This window comes from Oreochromis niloticus, linkage group LG9 (assembly GCF_001858045.2).
Source record: "Oreochromis niloticus isolate F11D_XX linkage group LG9, O_niloticus_UMD_NMBU, whole genome shotgun sequence".
Lineage (NCBI taxonomy): Eukaryota > Metazoa > Chordata > Actinopteri > Cichliformes > Cichlidae > Oreochromis > Oreochromis niloticus.
Window position 1 is genome coordinate 28,800,778 of NC_031974.2, and position 19,863 is coordinate 28,820,640.

General features: G+C 45.8%; 1 protein-coding gene across 2 annotated transcripts in view; it reads left to right on the forward strand.

Moving 5' to 3' along the window:
* Positions 1-19,863, forward strand: part of nrp1a (neuropilin 1a) — a 62,211-nt gene that overhangs the window by 24,796 nt on the left and 17,552 nt on the right. For both annotated transcript variants that reach the window (XM_003450238.5, XM_005471660.4), the window contains exons 5-8: positions 3,462-3,689; positions 7,008-7,163; positions 9,693-9,859; positions 19,529-19,684. In XM_003450238.5, the coding sequence (XP_003450286.2) occupies positions 3,462-3,689; positions 7,008-7,163; positions 9,693-9,859; positions 19,529-19,684 (707 nt within the window). The remainder of the gene's footprint in view (positions 1-3,461; positions 3,690-7,007; positions 7,164-9,692; positions 9,860-19,528; positions 19,685-19,863) is intronic.

Consider the following 19,863-nt stretch of genomic DNA (forward strand, 5'->3'; position numbering starts at 1 on the left):
TCTTTCAGGGGAGCCCGAGGGATACTGTGTCCCCAGCCCACCCCCATCCTATCAGCGCTGTGTCATCCATCCTTGTAAGTGGGGAAGGCAGGGTGATGTCATAGGCGCATGCTAAATACCACGTCAGTTGTGCAGAGCCTCAGGATGTGTGTGTGTGTGAGTGTGTGGGGGTAAATGTAAACCTGCCTCCTCCATCTGTTTCAATGACAGACACTCCACAGGCTCCAGGTTAATGTTTGATTTAGTGTGGAAGGAGTTAATTCTCCACCAGCAATTAACCCTTCTGTCAGTGTGGCATGAGGACAAAATGGGAAGGGACGGGGGCGGGCGTGAAGGCGGTGGGGGGCATTAATGGCACAGGGGGGCAGAACTGGGATAATAATCAGCCGGAGAGCGACATAGAACACAAACAGTGGTGATTTACTTAACAGCCTAAGAACAACACCTTCAGCTTCTATGGCTCCAGCCACTAATACCCCTGACTTGGGTGGGTTGGTGGGGGGGCAGTGATGATTAGATGGAAAGACAAAGTTTGAAGTGGTAAAGGAGCAGAAAGAAAAAGAGGGGAAAAGCAGGAAAATAGCAAGAGGCTGTCACATTTGACACGCGTTCCCTGGTTGTTCTAATGATTAACACACAGTCTCCGGTTTTCTCTCAGCACTCAGAGCAACACAGAGCACAAGCAATCAGGGGAGACTTAAGAGTTGAAAGGCGCACCACTCCCTTAATGTCCAGACCACATTTATTTAGCATTCATTATGAATCTCTCACTCTAGCAAAGATTGAAATCAAATCCCCATTAGATATCATTTTGCCAGCTACAACTTGCCCTGTTAAACAAATTCAAATCATTCACAAAGCAAGTTGCCAGTGACATCTGTTTACTCCTCCATCCAGAGAAGGACTCCATATAAATGAGAGTTAACAGAAGTCATTACAGCCAGCGGTAAACAGTGGAGTGTCTGGTTGGAGGCTGCCAGTAAATGCTGGCTCGTCCTTCTGCTTTAAGTTTAAAAGCTGCAGTTTGCGCGTGCTTGCCGAGTCACACTTTTTCATGTTTACAAACCTTTTTTTTAACCTTTCCTGTTTTTAACGAATCTACGAGGAGAGACACCCACAACTGCAGCAGTAAAACAGCACAGGGAGAGACGGGGAGTAACTGAGGGGCAGGGTGTTAGCCTTTGGCTGACAGCTGGATATATTTGTCTCCTGAAGCTCCTTGTCAAGACACACGCAGTGCATGTAGGGGCGATGCAACAGGAAAGCGTGACTGCTTTTCTGTTTGCCACTCGCTCGCATCAGCACAAAACATCCTGGGCGTAGTGAGAGGAGCTGGGGACAGAAGCCCTCCCATGTGGAGACGGCAGATAAAAGAGATCTGTTGGATGATTATCTCACCGGTGGGAGCAACCAGAGTGCTCTGTCTCTCTCGCTCCTCTTTTTTTATTTGGAGGGAGTTGCATGCAGCCAGGAACAAAAAAGCTGACAGTATAAGAAGGTTTGTCCTTGCTTTGGCCTCACTTATGACAGTTCAGAAAGAACATAGCAACAGAAATGTTGACGGTGAGGTTGGTTCAGTTTGGGGACAGTATCTGTGGTTAATGCCTTTTAGCATTCAGAGGAGAAGTCTGGTGTGGGGACTTTGGTAATATGAGAGATAATCAGAAACCAGGAGAAATGATACTGTAAGAGCTGTAGTTCTACTAACAAAAATCAATCAATAAAAAAAAAAAATAAAACTGAAACAGGTATGGGGGGAGGTTTGTGGTGGTACTGTGCTCTTTGACTGCCAGCCTACTGCTTGGATTTCGACAGGTTTTCAGCGTGAACCATTTCCAAACTCTAAATCTGTTCTGGTCAACTGCTGAGCTGAGATAAGGGTCACGGTAGAAGCTGATGAAATGGATGGAGAGTGGAGCTCGGAGCCAATATCCACAGGAAATTCAACACATTGACCTGAATAGCACTCTGGATGCTACAGCTGTCTAGAACACTCACCACAGAAAGAACTGGCTTGCATCTATAGTTTTACCCCCCCACCCCCAGAACTGTGTGACATTAATCTCAAATGTGGCAAAGTGCAGATCTCCAGCATCCAGCAACCCTCTCATCCCGGGGAGCACTCTCCCTGAACAAAAATCACTCCATTGTCTCCTGGGGTAAATACGAAGGGGGAAGCTGAGAAATTAATGGCGCCCACTGTTCGCGAAAGCCACACTTTAGCCGCTGCACTAAATGTCAACTCTTTTTGGAGTCAAAGCGCCGGCTCGCCGCGGCTTTCAGCTTGGGGCGAGGGGAGAAAATCAACGTGGCTCTCCATCCCTTCACTCAAAGCACCGGTGGACAGGCTCAAGTGGGGTTGATGGTCTTCAATTAGGTGCCCAGTGAGATGCTTGAGTGGCGATGGAAAAAAAGCAGTTTGCCACATTCATTTAAGCTGCAGTGACTGCGGCACGGTGGCTCTGTCTAACGATAACTCCCTGCAATTTTGGTTTCGATTGGCCCCATCTGCACCCATCACGCCAGCTGCCAGACTAGCATGAAAATGATGTTATCCTGGGTACATTTCTACAACTAATGGCTCAAAATAATTGCCCCGAACGACAGTAGTTTTTTTTTTTTCTGATTTTCTATCTCTGTGTATATGTTTGTATAAAATAGGGGCTTTCTAACACTCGGGACTGATGCTTGAGTCTGCATAGTGAACACATCTTAATGTCTGTCACATACATTTAAACATTTTCAAGCAGCTGCTAGTCTCAGTTTTTTTTTAATCACATGTCAATCATTCTTAAATCATAATTTTGTGCTTGTGAGAAGTGTCTGCCATGGGAAATGCGTTAATACTCCTCATCAGCTGAAAGGTAGCTCTCCGGGGAGCTGTGCATAAATATTTTGACTTTTCCCGGTGTAAAACTGTGTGTTTAGGTGTGCGTGCGGACGTGTTGATGAATGCGCAGTCGTTCACTTCGCTTTCCATCACTGACGCTGTAATTTTGCTCGAGCACCTCTCATATGTTTCGCAGACATGTCCTGATGAGGGCTTGTGTGTGAATGTGTGTGTGTGTGAGGAACGAATCAAGGTCTTTATTCATCATTCCCCCGATTCTGGTGATTGAGGCCTTTCACTAATGTTTACACTTTCAGCCCAGATGTTCCTCCAGTTTTAACACACATACAGACAGTGATGGAGTGTGGTGCTCAAAAGCTCGGAGCAATGCAGGGAAGGGTTGAGAGATCCAGATGTAGCCTCTTGTGAAAACAAGAACTACTGAGGTGGTCTTGCACCTATGGGCCGTAAACTGTCCTCCCCTCAGTAGGGCAGCTGGAAGGCTGAGCTTCTCAAAGTTAATTTAACACCTAACCATCTCACTTAAGCAATAGTCATTCAAATGTCTTCCTTTGTCCGGCTTTCATCTTCTCACTTCTCATCTCACTTCTTCCTGTCATCCTTCCTGCAGGTCCGGAATGCTCCAGGAACTTCACCTCTAACAGTGGCATCATTAAGTCACCTGGGTTCCCTGAGAAATACCCCAACAACCTGGACTGCACTTTCATGATCTTTGCCCCGAAAATGTCGGAAATCATCTTGGAGTTCGAGAGCTTTGAGCTGGAGCCCGACCCAACGCCCCCTACTGGTGTCTTCTGCCGCTATGACCGGCTGGAGATCTGGGATGGGTTCCCTGGAGGTGAGTGAATGGGAAGAACAAAGAAATGAATGCAATTTAATGTGAAAGTGTGAGGCATTGCAGCAATGCATCATTTAACAATTTAGGGCACCGCTGCTACCTGCTGGGCAGTGTTAGATCACTTAATATACACAGATCAGGAATAACATTATGGCCACCTGCCTAATATTGTGTTGGTCCCCCTATCGCCCTGACCCATCGAGGGCCTGCTGAAAGAGAGAGTGCCATTTCCATGAAAGTGTCTACCTACTACCTGCGTAGGTAGTAATGTCCACATGGATGGCAGGACCCAAGTTTTCCCAGCAGAACATTGCTCCAAACATCACACTGCCTTTGCAGGGTTGCCTTCTTTCCATAGTGCATCCTTGTGCGCCACACATGCAACTGGTCAAACTCACTCAAATCCTTACACTTGCCCATTTTTCCTGCTCCTAACACATCAACTCTGAGGACAAAATGTTCACATGCTCCCCAATGTATCCCACCCACTAACAGGTGCCATGATGAAGAGATAATCATTGTTATTCACTTCACCTGTCAGTGCTTGTAATGCTGTGCTTGATCTGTGTAGTCATTGCTGTGGAGCTGCCATTTTTGAACTCATGTACACTTTATGACTCCTTTCTAATTAAGCTACAGTTTGAGCTCCTCTGTTATAATTAATTTTTTGACTCTGTTATGTCATTACTAAGTTGTTTCGTTGTTTCTAAAACTACTAAAAACTCTGGTATTTGAAAGTCAGAGATCTAATGTCCAACCAAGTGTAGAAGTTAGCTGTGTCAACACCAGCATAACAAACATGGGAAAATATGTGTTATCGCACTATTTAGAAAACCTGTTAACCTGTGGTGGGAGCGTGAGAATGCGGGTGAGTGGAGTGATAAGTTTCAGCTTCTCTGCTCGCTGTTTTTCCAAAAGGAAAGGAGCAACTAAACAATAAGATGACATTCTTTGGGCAAGAAGGCTAATTGCCTTAACCATACTTGGCAGTGGTCTAACAGAATCCTTTGTCTTTGCCAAATGCCGAACACTTCCTGTCACAATCCTCCCATACTTCCTTTTTCAGTCACAGACCGTATTGTGTCAAAGACTTTGTTAGTGCCTATACATTTGGGAGTTGAAGGTCCGATCTAGGCTGTAATGTTTAAGTTGATGCTGCTTCAGGGTGCTGACATGTGGAGAACACAGTCTGATCTTGCAGGAAATTGCTCCAAAAGGAATTTCCTTTGCAGGATTCTTTGTGTTTCTCACCAGAAGTGCTTATTAGAGTCAAACAGCACTCCACGGGACGTCTGCTGCTCTTGGTTTACCACAGGCCACAACGTTCACGTGGATCCAGACACACAATCAAAATATTCCCCCCTAAAATGGCGTTCTAAAATCCATCTATCTCACAAAAAAAAAAAAAAAATCAGCAGGTGAACGATGGAGCGAGAGCAAGCAAGCAGCGTTCAAAGCAAGGCTTCCATTGCTCTGGGACGAGGCTTTGAACTCGGTGAGCGAAATCACCTCTTGAAGTTTTCAGTTTTTCTCCTGGCTATTCCAACACGGGTGCAGACAAGATGAAAGCTTCTCTCAGCCATCAGTGGCAGAAAATTGAAAGAATTTTATCTTGTTGCGTTCAGCCCAGTTCACATCGGTATTCTCTGCTTTCACGTCGGAGGTGATAAGGTTGAAGTGCAAATCGCGGCGCCTTTTCAAGTAAGTTTACTTAAAGCTCAGTTTTCTTTGAGCCCGTGTGTCTGTAGATGTTAACTTTTGCCGAGCTGACCTTTGATTCCGCAAAATATTTCCACAACTCATTTGTGCAACCCTTCCTCCCCGCCAGAGGTGACGCATGTCTAATTTTCAAGACTGGTGTTGATTAAGTCGATTCTCAAAGACTCTGGGAGCTGAGAATATGCCACATTATTATCACCTTTTAATACATATTTTTACAGAAGACACCGGGGGTCTAGAAAAAGTAACGTTTCCGGCACTGCTTGATGATTAAGATTCAGATCTGTCTCAGTTCATCATTGCATACAGGAAGCTTTGATGAGAGCAGGAACTGGAAAATGCCATTTTGAACTGATGTAGCGTCACGTCACTCAAGTGTTGCCGCGTGTGATCCACAGTCCTGTATAAAAATAAGCCACAGGAGGAAAGCAGCGTGTCGGCTTCTGCTAGGCGGTTCCTGTGGTGCGTGCAGGATCGATAATGATGCATTAGCACGGAAGACTGGAGGCAGAGGTGGGAGACGTTTGGGCAGGCGCAGGTCTTCGTGAAGCAGCAGGGGGGAGGATCTGTGCTACCCCTTACCCCTGTTCTTAAAGTGCACCTCACTCGACAGGTGTGTCGTGGAACCTCAGCATGCCTTTTCCCTGGGGAACAGGCTGGAGAAAAGGCAGCAAGGTTCTTGAAAATAACATAGTGCTGGGGACTCATGCAGATAATCCAGGAGATTTTTTTTCAGCTCAGGTTCAAAAGCAAACATACAGTAGAGTCTCACATTTGTACACCAGGCACCTGGTCTATCAAGATTAATCCGAGCCGTCACACCGCTCCTGCCCCTCCGCCCCCGAGCCCCAGCAGTCTGGCCTTTGCCTTTCATGTAGGAGCCGGGCTGGAAGTGGCATGTTTTGGATGACAGGAGGCCACGGGGTGGCAGGACTGTCACTCGCTGCTGATCACAGCATTACTAATCACAGATAAGCTCCAGCTCCCCCAACAGGAACGCACACTCACCAGTGCGCACGGATCACAGCACACATCAGAGACGCAGGGCAAGGTCATTGTGCTCCCGCGCTCTCCCTCTCTCTCTCCCTCCCTCGTCCCTCCATCACTCTCTCTCTCTCTCCTTGCATTTTTCCACCTCCAACCTTTCATCCGTCCTGTTTTCCCATTCTACTCAGTCTGCCCGGCCGAACACATCGGTCTCCCGCTTTTATTGCTTTCCGACTTAATGCTTCCCCATTGTCTCGCTCCAGTCTTTACTTGTTTGGCCTCGCTGGGCCACGGCTGTGTCTGCCTCAGGTCTAAGAAAACAATTGTGGGTACAGGAGGTTTGTGGTATTTACAGCCAGCAAATAGAGACCATGACCTCCCCCCCACGCACGCCACAGGTTGCGCTTGCTTTTTTTTTTTCCCCTGTGGCAGGCAAACGAACAAACAGAGTCTTTTCTCGCTCTTCTTTATTGGGTCGATTGACACACCAGGTTTCACACCTCCACGGTGGGGGTGAGGGGCTAGTTAAAAGCCATGTGTGACCTTCACCCAAGTCTATATCGAGGAACATATTATATGTTTGCGCTTAATTTCTTCTTTTTCTCTCTCCAGTTGGCCCACACGTCGGAAGGTACTGCGGGCAGAACACCCCAGGCAGGATCATCTCTTACACAGGCATCCTGGCCCTGACAATCAACACCGACAGCGCCATCGCAAAGGAAGGCTTCTCTGCCAACTTCACCGTCATCGAAAGAACCGTTCCAGAGGGTGAGCTGGCATACACTCCAAAAAACCCCCAGAAAAAGCACTTAAAATCAGACAGATGGGGATGTCAGGAAGGCTGAATCACAGGTAGACAAAGAACATTGGTACACAAGTGGGATGACTGAGGCAGAAATGTAAATTTGTTTAGTGAAAGAAAACTTTAAAAGTTACTAGCTGTAAAAGAATTAGAGGGCAGGAATGTAACCAGCAGGAGAATATTACACAAAGAAGCAGATGTTGTCTGCTACTTTCAGTGGGTCCTGTTGTGACAAGTTCCCACTTGTTAAGCAGAACTTATAAGAGTTATTAAATAAACACCTCCTGCCTCTTCATTTGGAGAATGTGTTACTGGTTACAAGTCTGCCTCCTGTGGTTTACAAGGCTTACATTTACACACCATGAGCCCAGACGGGCTCCAAAAGACTGCTTCCTCACCAGTAACAACCCTGGACGCACACTTACACACATCCCTGGGGCTTTTACGTTCAGTGTCCCTGTCATGGGGCCTGACCCCCTGACCCCGTTTTGCAAAACTTTCCATCTAAACATTTCATTAAGGAGGAAAAGTCCTGGTAGGAGTCATAAATCTGTCCAGAGGCTAGACCACCCCATACACACATACCCACACCCACACTTTTGGTCTTTGAATAGCAGCAGAGATGGATGAAATCCAGCCAATCTACTAATCATCTCCAAAGAGCGTTTTATCTCACCCAAAGGGGAAGGCACACTTTGCTGTTGTACACATGCTGCAAATGAAACAAGGCCACCTCGCAGCAACGAGAAGAGCTGTGACTGTTTATGTCACTTCTCTTTACTTTACTCCGAGTCACTCGGGCTGTTTTAATCACGCGTCCAAGATCAGATTACACGGGGCAGCTTTACACATTCGCCCTTAAGAGGCCCGGTGAAATATCTGACCTGTGATCAGCGCACACCTTCATTAAGAAGTCAGTTGCTCTGGCTTACATCACCAACTCAAGCAAATCCGAGATGAAAATAAAAATCTCCAGACCCTGTCTTTGCTTTTCCAGGCTTGTACTGCTTGAATCATTCATAATCCCCTTATGCATAATACACGGTAGATTTTCTCGCTTCTCCGTGGCGAAGGGATGAGTACGCTCCAGCTGAAAGCTACTGATGAGAGGCGATAAGGTGCTGAAAAGAGGCCTTGTCTTTTGTTCTTTCTCGTGCACTCATCCCCTCTATCAACTGTCGCCATTTTCCTCAGCTATCAAACCCTGCTTTGGTCGCTAATCCACGTGATCAGATACCACCTTTGAAAGCGAACAGACAACCTCCTTGTGTTTTTTCGTTGATCGCGGTCTGTAGTCTAGGTGACGTAGGTCCGAGTACAAAAGTCTGGCAAGAACAGGCTGTCTTCTCAAAGAAAGGCGACAATGAATGCAGGGAGGTGCGAGACAGTTTTCTCGGCCTCACACGGAGACTCCAGCATACCTTTGTGCACAAACACATGCGTATACAGCCACACGTCGACACTGTAAAGCACAAGGATGCACGCTGACCCACTGACTGAGGCGCGTGAGCAGGCCGGCAGATGGGGAGACCATCTGTGTTAGCTCTTAGGCAGCAGCCACACAGCAGTTCCACACTACTCTCCATCCTGAGCCATCTGAATATGTGCATGTGTGTGTGCATATAAGCAAATGACTGTATTTTTTTTGGTCATAAGCTTTTACATTTATGCTAGCATGCTACTTGCTTTATGCTTTATGACCAATTTCCCCATTGGGGAAAAAAAAAAGAAGTAAATAAACAAGAGCTGCTTACATAAGTGGCTGAAAGTGTGCCTTCGCATACCTCTGTGTTGTTGTGGTGAACTTAATGAAAAACTGCCCGGATCAAAAGGTCATTTTCTTCATCACTCCACAGCAGGGTCAGTATGTCCAGCCAACTGAGGTTAGAGGGGCTGACCCCAATCTGACCCAGCGGAGTCTTTTCGTTTACGGAGCCCCGGGTACCACAAATCAGCTGCCCAGAGTTAACACTAACAAGTGAAGCACCTCCTCCCATGGGGCGTTTGACCACTGAGTGTGATGTATGGTCCCCAAATACAGACACTAAATACACCTAAACTCCCACAAGAGACCAAATAAGTGAGAAAATGGGGAGAAAGGTTAAAAAAAAAAAAGATAAACTGCCCACAGGGAAGTGAAGGGAAACTGATCCAGTCAGTGGGAAAAAAAATAAATTACTGGAGGGAAAGTCACTCTAACGCGTAATACCAGCCTACACTGAATGTTTTATGAGGACATTTTTACGTCTTAATGCGGAACGCTTCCATCCTGCTTCCATTAAAAAGTAGAGGGAGAGACGCGGAAAGGATTTACCGAGGCACTGCTGATGTGCTCCTCTTTCCCGGCCAGCAGTGCTGAGTGGCTGTCGTGCGGTGGCCTCCTCCCAGAGATAAGCTCTGATTCTGTAGTGGGGGTGGGGGGCCCTGAAAAGACATTGCTGTGTTGCATTTTGACTTGCTCAGAAATAAACATTGTTTACATTTTTCCTTTGCAGACTTTGACTGTAGCGACCCTTTGGGAATGGAATCGGGAGAGATAACGTCAGATCAGATCATGGTTTCATCCCAGTACAATCCTAGCTGGTCCCCAGAGCGCTCCAGACTCAACTACTATGAAAATGCATGGACACCAGCAGAGGATTCCAACAAAGAGTGGATACAGGTAACCCATGCCACTGACAGGAAGTTAACAGCGCTTCACGGATAACAATTAAATTTTTAACAGGAAGTTAAATCAAATTACGCGGGTCAGCCATGGCAGGGTGGAACAATTCTCCAGCTGTCTGTGGTCTGTGTTTCTGGAGGTGCGTCACAGTCTGAGGGTGTGTTGTGTATTTGACGCGACCGCTGCCTGCTTGAGCACAGTAGGTGTGCTCCGTGTTTGTCCTTCGGCCTCTGGAGGTGCAGCTTCTCCATAACACCTAACAATTCCGATGATGAATGTCAGCTGTCCTGATGGACCTCTGGGGTGGTTAAGTTCACGCCTTACAAAAATTGCGAGTCCACTCTCTCTATCACTGTCTACCTACCTGTCTATCTCTCTCTCCCTCCCTCTGTCTTCTTGTCCTATCTGATAACTTTTCCTTCTCCGTGATAACAGAGACCGCCTCTGGGGGATGCTGGGATTTATTCCAGGCGTCCTGCCTGGCTTCACACACACACAGACACTCTCAAACACACAAACAGGCTCCATCATATTTTTTTCTGACTGTCAGCTTATCTGCACAAAGCGATCATCACCCACCAAGGGAACTTTATGTGGGAAGATTAAGGATTTAGTTCTTCCATCCCTAGACTGGGATAAGTCACATATTCCAAGTCCACTCACAGCACCCCCCCCCCCGACATACCCACTGATGCACTACCTAGATGCATTCAGAGCTTGTTTGATTTATTAACCGAAAGCCTCCAGGCCTCGTAAATGCCCAGACTGTTTGTCTTTTTCGCCTCTTTTCTACAGTCTTTGCTTCACTGCTGAAAACTTTGGCCCCGGCATATTCCTCGGGGGATGAATAATAGAGCTGACCCAAAGCCAAATATTTGCTTGGGGAGGGCCATAAGCAAGCTTTTCCTTTATTATTGCAATGAAAATATTGTCCTGGGGGCCCCTGTTGCTCCTTCAGACTAATTTAATCAGCGTGCGAGTGTGTACGTGCGCCAGTTTACGTGCAGTCTCCCCTGCTTGTGTGTGTTCGTGCGTTCATACTTGAGTTTGTGGATGAGTGGGACTGTCTAGCAGGGTCCATATTGTCCTGCAGAGGAACTCAGCATGTGTCACAGTGGAACAAGGCACGGGCTCCTTTACCACTTCCTCCAGCGGTTGGATGGTCTGTTGCATTACAGCATTTGTCTCTCTAAAAGGAAAGTCCATTGTTCACAGCCCGATAAGTGTAACAGCTTAGACTTGAAGGCTGCGCCGCTCTGGTTCTCCTCCATGTCATGTTGTGAGTTATCACAATGATTTGTTGCCACTCCAGCCTCCCCCCCATTTTGGTATTGATCATATTGAGGATTTGATTTGGCAGTAAAATCTGCATTTTTAAAAGGAGGGATGTGGTCTAATGAGCATGCTGATTTCCCAATACTAATCAGATGAAAACACCGAATGAGACTTGTCTAATTTCAGACTCTGTGAAAGAGCCAAGTCTGCGCTTGCCACGTAATTTATGGGTTTTTTTTCCGAGGATGTACTTGTGCCCAGCGCCCTGAGCAGAAGTCCAATTATCACAAGTGGTATTAAAAGACTAGAATTCTTCATTCCTCTTTCATTAAGCCTGTCCGTGGTGTTGCAACAAGCTCAGTCCCCCCTCGCGGCACGTACAAATCATCTCAGTGCGCAGTCAGATGCATAGTAATCAATTCATTATTTATTTCATTATCATCCCCTGACTGCAGTTTGAGGCAGACAGTTTTATTATTCATGACAGCCCGGCCTTTGATTCCTGGGCATTTTCTTTTGCTCTGCTTTGCCTCTTCTTTGCCGAACATAATCCAGATTTGTCATCCATTTTAATACTGCCTCATTCTGATGCATGGAAAGGAGGAGGGCGAGATGCTGGAGTCTGTGCGCTCTCCGCTGGGTAATTAGATTGGTGTGGTGGGGTACAGCATTGAGTGCTGGGTTAGCCAGGTCATTAATCAGCCCCTTTGGTCTACGCGGAGATGGACAGATGTCCTTTGAGGAGGTTTACAAGGGAGGGAAGAGGGAGGAAAGAAAGCAACAATAATCCCTCAAAACGGCCCTTGATTTCTTTCTTTTTTCATGCTTGAGATCTGTTCCTTCTCGATCCACACTTTTCCCCTCCCTCTTCTTGAAAATTTTAGGCTTACAGATCTACATCAAGGTAGAAAAAGATTTATACGAATTACCTGCCTGCGCAACACGCAGCTTTTTCAGATGCTTAGCAGTGGGGTTCTCTGGAGCAGGTTGAGGTATTAAGGAAAATAATAATTGAGGATACACCACCAGTTTTCACACAACACTAGTGAGGAACTATCCGCATCTGTACGACACATTTAACTCTGAACGGGAGGTATAGTCTATGGATTGGTGTAATGGTTCCTCGGGGAGCGTGATTAGGGAAATTGCTGAGAAGCTCACATAGTGTACAATGGCTTTGTCAAGGATGTCGGAAGAAGGATCTGATGGTCACCAAGAGTCAGTAAAGCATCTGAAGGACTCAATAAAAGACACTCCAAGACGGAATCTCTGTGAGACGGCTGCCATTGATTGCACATACACACAACATGAATAATTTAGACTGTCTTGGAGAGAAACCAACTGTCAATACCTGAAAGCCTCTTTATTGAGCATCTCATAATGGCGATATACAGCACACGTTATCCCATACAGCTGGGGCTTTTATTTTTTATTTTTTTATGTTCATGAGTTTGAGCTTGTCTCCATATCTATAATTTAGCTGGAACGGATCCTGCCATTATCTTCAATCTTCTTGTCAGGATGCATTATCCCTGACTACTTTGTCAGTATTTATGTATTTTTTATGTGTCTCTGATAAGCTAAATTGTTTAATCATAAATGGAGATAATGAGTCCCTTTACTCTTGTCATGCGTGCTTTAATCTCACCTTTGTGGCAGACATCAAAGGTTCAGAAGCATATCGGTGTTTGTTGACACAATATGCCTCTTTATCTCCCACATGCAATATTAATCTCAAGGTAAAGTCAACCGTTTACGGGGGAAATTGTCACAGGTTTATGTTGGAATTTGAAACACAGGGGGGCACAGCCCCTCCTGAGTGTATTTGCCCAGGCAAAGCCATACAGCAAACTGTGCTTTGAATCTGAGGCCGGATAAACCCTCACCAATCAAACACTTGCACAGAGCCTTGATAATGGTGCAGTTCTGCCACCAATCAGATAAGAGTGAACACTAAATCCATGTGGTCTGCCCACAGGCTGTATATAATAAACGGACAAAGGCACGGTTATGTCAGATTAGATTTTAAAGTCTCACTTTGAAGCCTCAAGTTAACATTATGGGCAACTGCTTCTAGTTCGTTTGTTTATTTTCTTTTACAGCCAGAACTAACCGTACATGCAAATGCTAGTAAGTAAAAGATTTCATAGACATCATGTGTGTATGACACAGACATAATTTCCCACTAATAAGTGCTAAGTTACAATGCTGGACTCCCTAAGAGTTGATCTTGCTAATTTTATAGAAAATGCTCCAAAAATTACCAATAGCCCAAAAAGCATTTAGGCTTATCTTTACCTGACGGGTATGCTAACACGGGGAGCCATAACCAACACCTGGTCGACTGTGTGGTGCAGACCATCCAAGAGGTTCATGCATCAGTTTTAGTGAGTCAAACTCTTGTGTCTTACTCATTTGTTACTTTCCGCTGATGGACAGATGCAAACTGTGGATGCTAGCTTTAGCGGATAACTTATTTATCCACTCGCTTATCCAAATGTTGCTATTTCTGGTTCTGAAAGGCCAATATGTCACCTGCACAAAAGCTAACACTTGAAAATGAGGAGTCCAGAAACCACTGCGTGATGTCATAGTGTCCACATCCATCATTTTAGCTAGATACTGTGGCGTTGGCTTCTTTCTTTTTTTAGCCCTCTGGGTTGCAGCTTGGATCTGACACCCTATTTTCCATCATATCAAAATGGTCTCTAAACCTTAGATCAATGATTTGTGAAAATGTCTCCTTCATTGCTATTGTCTGCTTCTTTACCTCAGCCTCTGTTTGGGCTTACTTCCCATACCGAGTGATAAGTAATTAGAATATGGACTAGTAATTAACAGCAGCTTCTCAGTTGATGAAGTCTAGCGAGAGCCGAGGAGCGGAGGCTGGCATGCAGCTGCTGGTGAGATCATCATCATGCCTTACAAATGGAAACAATGGATGCTGTCTGTGCCTTGCTCCTTCTAGGCCTTGCTCTCAATTGGAAAATCAATGAGAGAATAGAGACCCACACTCGACTGGAGCGGCCCAAAAGTCAGACTAGAAATCGAAACATGAGGAATAGCATGATGTAATTAAATGAAACAGTGCTGCATAAGTACTCTGAGACAAAACCTCAGCTCAACCATAATCAGCTTCATTTTCAGTGCCTGAAAGTCCCATAGCCGGTCATCAACCCTAAGCGATCACGTGCAACTGCGTATTCTGAGATCAGATCATGCAGCCACTTCCAGACGTGACATACCTTCAGGTCTGCCCTGCTTCCCATCCCTATCACTGTTTCTGGGTTTCATAATCATTACTCAGCACGTTAGTCATGTGTGTGGCATGGCTGGGAATGACCCTGGAGTTGTGTTATAATGATGATTCACAAAGGAAAAACTTGAAGCCAGACTGTTATCCTCCCTCTCCAATCACGCAACAGTGCATATGTTTAATCTCACCCCCACCTCACGTGCGACAAACCAGGCAACCTTTAACTTAACTATCGCTGTCATCCAGCCTGTACATCCTTCTTTGTCAAGACAACAAATGATCGGCGCATGGGAAGACCTGCATAATTCAGTGCCACCAAAGAGGTGCCGTGGTGCTAAAAATAAACTGTAATCCTGTCAGGTGAACACTGTGATAAATGGAAGGTCGTGAGAGGAGCTCATAGGTCCCGGAGCATTTGAGTAATACAATTTTCAAGAACGAATTAATTACAGTTTCCAGGTAATTGCGCTATTCCTACAAAGCTCCCGCTACACCAAAAGTGACTGCGGAAGAAATTAGTGAAGAGATTGCCAAAAGCTGGTTTAGAAATACTGCATCTGGGAATGGAAGCGCATCTCTTTAGCTTCGTGGCGAGGTATCTGTGCGAATGTCAGCTTCACCGAAATGTCAGCCTCCTCTCATTAGCATACAAAGAAGATTGTAATCAGATTTTGTATGCCAAAAAAAAAAAAAAGAAAGTGACTCGAGACTCTCTGTCTGCTTCATCACTTCTGACTATACTATCCTTTGAGATCCATAAAGCATGTCCAGGGGTTGTTTCCTGGACCGGGGCCTCTGTCTGTGTCTACCAGCTGCTCGTTGACTTTGGAACTCAGAGGAGCTCTCCTTTCTCTCTCACCCTGGGCATTTCTCTTGTTGTTGTTTTTTGGTGAGGGAAAACGAATAAACTTGTTCCCTAGAGGCCTTGGTTATTCAGTCAGCAGCCCACACAGATAGGAAGCTATTTCCCCCCCTCTGTTGGGCAAGCAGAGAAATGGATTTCAAAGAAAAGTACTTCTTCTCCCAGAGTACGGATTGCTCTATGCAACTCCTTGGCAACTCAATTATAAGCCAATCAAGCAGCGAGAGATAGAGCTTTTGAGTCTTTGCCGTTTCTTTAAAGTCCCCCCCCCCCCAACTCTCACACGCACACACACCCCTCCTTCCCTCCCAGGCCTTATAAACCACATGTCTTCTTTCTACACCTACACAAAACTGACAAGGCTTTAGCCTCGAAATACATATCATGTGGCCTTGCTGCACATCTGAGTCATGCAGAGACAATACACCTAATGATCACGCCTACAGCTCCCACTGCCAATGAGGTATAATTAGAAAACTTCAAACTAAGCCACACTTGTGCAAACAGATACAGAAATACAACGTCTGTCTGAACACATGCAGTGCATCCGAAAGTCTTCACAGCGCTTCACTTGTTCCTTATATGGATTAAATTAGTCTTTTTTTGTAAGAATTTCCCAATACTTTTTTCACTTTTTGATTATGAGGCATTGTGTGTAGAATTTTGAGGTGAGAAATTGAATTTAAGACTGTAACATGACAAAATGTGAAACAAGTGAATATTTTCTACACCCACAAACTTGCACACCAAATCAGATGTAATCAAATCAGACCATCCAGACGCCTTCTGTTGATTTCAGTGTGTCGGCCTGATTGCATTCACACCAGGCTTTAACTGGCTGATGTTACAAGCCCGAGACCACGACTGATTCTCTTTCTGCCTTTCTGCTTCCATTACATTGTGGAACCACCGGAGCTGTGCACACTGGCATTTGTGAGGCATAGGGCTTTTGACTCATCAGTTTGCCTCATAACAGGAAGGGAGAAAACATCTCAGGCGCACGCACACTCGGAGAGAAAGTCACACGTACTCTGGACTGCGCCGGAGCAGGAAAAACTCGTGGGAGACAAGGACACACTGAAGCCTTGCCCACATATCAGCCTGCCACTGCTTTATGGAAAGATTGTGGGTGATTTCTTACCCCACCTGGCATGTTTATGGCTCAGGTTGTGTGTCCCACCAGATATGAGTTACTGTGCACTGGCATGTCCCAGAATGTGTCTTGTCATTTATCTATAGGTGGGCTTGAGTCCAAACACTTACGCAGGGGGAAAAATAACAATATGGCAAATGCGCAGCAGATACAAGCTTTCGTTCTGTTTGATCAGCAGAGTCTGGAAACGCAGAGCCTCCCTTTAGGCCTGCGATTAGGAGTCATAATTCACACCTTCCTCGCAGTCATTACATCACCCATTAGACATGACTCAGCCTTTCATCTGCAGATGACAAACGGCTTATCATCTGTGAGTGATCTATTTACCCAAGCTCCGCTGTGCACTCAGTTTCTAAATGTTGGCTATCGGTTTATGTATATAGGTCAGCAAGTTCTGTCCTGTGCTCTGGGCTAAAAGGAGTCCCACTAGTAATCATTATCTGGGCCTGTTTGTTTTCACTGCGGTCTCTGTGGCGTAGGATGGACTCTGCTTTGCATCCAAGTGCCCTGGCAGCCCGCCTTCTCTCCGTGACCCGTGCAACCCCGGTCTGTTAGCGCAGCCTCAGCACCGTTCTTCTGCTTCTAACAAGCAGCCATTAATAAATCATGCTTTGCTCATTACCCAGGCCCTGTTATCAGGCTGTGTCTGTGAAATTGATCTAGTCTGTGCACTTCTTCGCGGGAGACTCTGCACTCGTGTCCCTCACTTCTTGCGAGGCATAACTGTCAGCCACTTGTTCCTCCCCTCCTAACCTTCTCCTCGCCCTTCACCTCTCCTCTTTCCCTTTTTTTTTTTACCTCGATTGCACTGTTGGACTTACTTTCATTACAGCATTACAGCGATTTGGTTATGCCCACCACCGTGATAGTTTGTAGGAGTTTAAAACAAATGAGCGCAAGGTGATCACAAACACTCATTTTTACCCACCGACAAAATGTCTCTACTAATCAGCAATATTTTGGCACGCACATGTCCTGAGATTGTTTGAGTCTGAGCACCCACGAGTGTTCCCAATTAGCCCCGCCACTCATTTCATTCCCAGAGGCTCTTCTCCTCCATTAAACCTAATGAGATCCATTCAGAGAAAACAACCCCAAGGCCAAGTCTTCCTATTAGAGCATTTTCAGTGAAGCCTTTACAGTAAACTGCTTTGCTATTGGTCCAGGCTGAAAATATGTCAGACTGGCCATTTGAATGCAGATGTTAAAGACCTGCCTTGGCTAATGCACTTAACGCCAGTACAGACCCAGCTTCCTCCATCCACTACTGGCACATGCAGCCGTTTTAGCCAGCAGACAGGAAGTAAGTTCCTGTGTTATTAAATGGGAACTGGCTGAAGCTGACAGGATTTGATTTTGTTTCTATTTGCAGACCAAAAGAAATCAGGGGGACTTACTGTAAAAGCCCCTTGAGCCTGTAGACAGGAACAAAAGTATTCTGTCTCCGTATCTGACTGTCTTTTTTGTTAGTCTTCATCCATCCACATCCTTTAGGCAGCCAGGAGAGAGTGAGAGAATAGCAGAGTGGAACCTCATTTATTGCTCCCATCTGTTTATGTCTTCATATTTCTGGAGCGGGATTGACCGGCATTTTGTGGCATGCTGATATTCCTTCCCTGCCCTTCGCTCTGAATCATTAAGGGAAGCACACTACTGTATATAATGTTGGCAGGCAAAGTAGGTAGATTCTGTGTGGCTTTAGTCTCAGCAGAGCTGGAACTCTGCTAAGATAACCCTGGCTCTGATTGCCTAAAAACATGCACACGCTAAAGTGTCTTGTCTGCTCACACTCCCATAAAGGATTTGACTGTTGTCGCACATGCTCAAGCCGACTATCTCCTCTGAGTCGATGCAGTAATCTGCTCGAGACTCTGGTCGCCATCCGTCGGGGCTTGAGCCCATCTCACGTCAACATCAAAGGCCTCGTCTTTCCCCGTGATCTTGGAAATCTGTTCCACCAACGCCAAAGCTTCTTGCATTTCTCTTGTTTTTTTTTTTTTTTAAACGGTGCCCGCACGCAATACCATTACTCCTCATTACCGTCAGCTCAGCCTGTCAAAAGATGGTGTTAGTGCTTGTTAAAATTAAGACGCTACTTTTACACCAAGGGCTTAGGATTCTTTGAAAGTTTTGCAGGTCGACACCACACCCACTCTTTTTCTTTGCCTCTGCTGTGGATGATGGGATGATAGGTGAGGTCCAAGGAGCCTCTGCAGTGGTCAGAGCGAGCTCATTTATTATTGCTGGTGGCTGAAAAATTACACCTTTATCCCCAGACTAGCAATACCTGGCTTCTCCTTTGCGCTGGTAAACTAATCAACGTGATCAAAGCAAGTTTTGAAGGCCGTTCCTGCCGCAGACACAGAAGCCGCGGGGACATATATATAAGGACGTGGATTCTGTCTTTCCTGGCAGTGATGGTGGTGGTTTTAAACAGGCATGATGGCTGGCAGACACAGACTGCGCTCCCTTTTCCAGGTCTGATGGAAACCAGCCCCACTCTCTGCCCAGCATCATCTCTGAGTGCAGCGCCCATGCACTGAGGAAAATATACGTACACAGAGACGCACAGACATTCACTCCTCCACCTCTCTGACCCTGCTACCTCTGGCTGTCTCCTTGTCAAAATATAATAGCCCTGCAGTAATGTACTGCAGTTCATGATTACTTTATAAAGCCCTGCATATTTTAAAGACACAACATTTGATATTCTGTCTGTATCTTTCTTTCCTGCTCACCGGTTCTGATGATGTGATTGCAGACCCTGTTTTATTCACATTTATCCAATGAGCTCTCGCCGGAAATTAAGTTGTCGTCCTGTCTCTGCTTCATTAATGCGAATATCATTTTATTGCTGTTTATTAAATTCCAGGTAGCTGCTGATGAGACTATGACCGGAGGTGAATCAGATAGCGGGGACTCATTTTTAACTCTCCAACTTGTCTTGTGTATTATTAATACGGGCTGTGCGCTGAAAGACGTCTTTACAAAAGTTATCAGGCAAAGAGCATTACATCGTAGCACTATATGCCCAGGCTAATCAGGGAAACACTAAAGGAGAAAGTAAAGTGATCGGCAAACTCATTGTAAACTTGTCTCTCCTCTCTTCATCCTTTTCAGGTGGACCTTGGGTTCCTGCGGTTCGTCTCGGCCATCGGCACCCAGGGCGCCATTTCCCAGGAGACCCAGAGGGTTTACTTTGTCAAGTCCTACAAAGTGGATGTCAGCTCTAATGGAGAGGACTGGATCACTTTGAAAGAAGGCTCCAAACAGAAGGTATATTCCTCAAGAATTAAAAGTTTCTTTTGAGCCATGAGTGGTGTACCGGCACCACCTCTGTGTTATGAACTATTTTTGCAGTGAAAAAGCTTTATTTATTCAGATAAATGAACAGAACCCAGAGCAGAGCAGGCACCAGTGATCACAGATGTGAGATTGATCAGTTCAGATGCAGC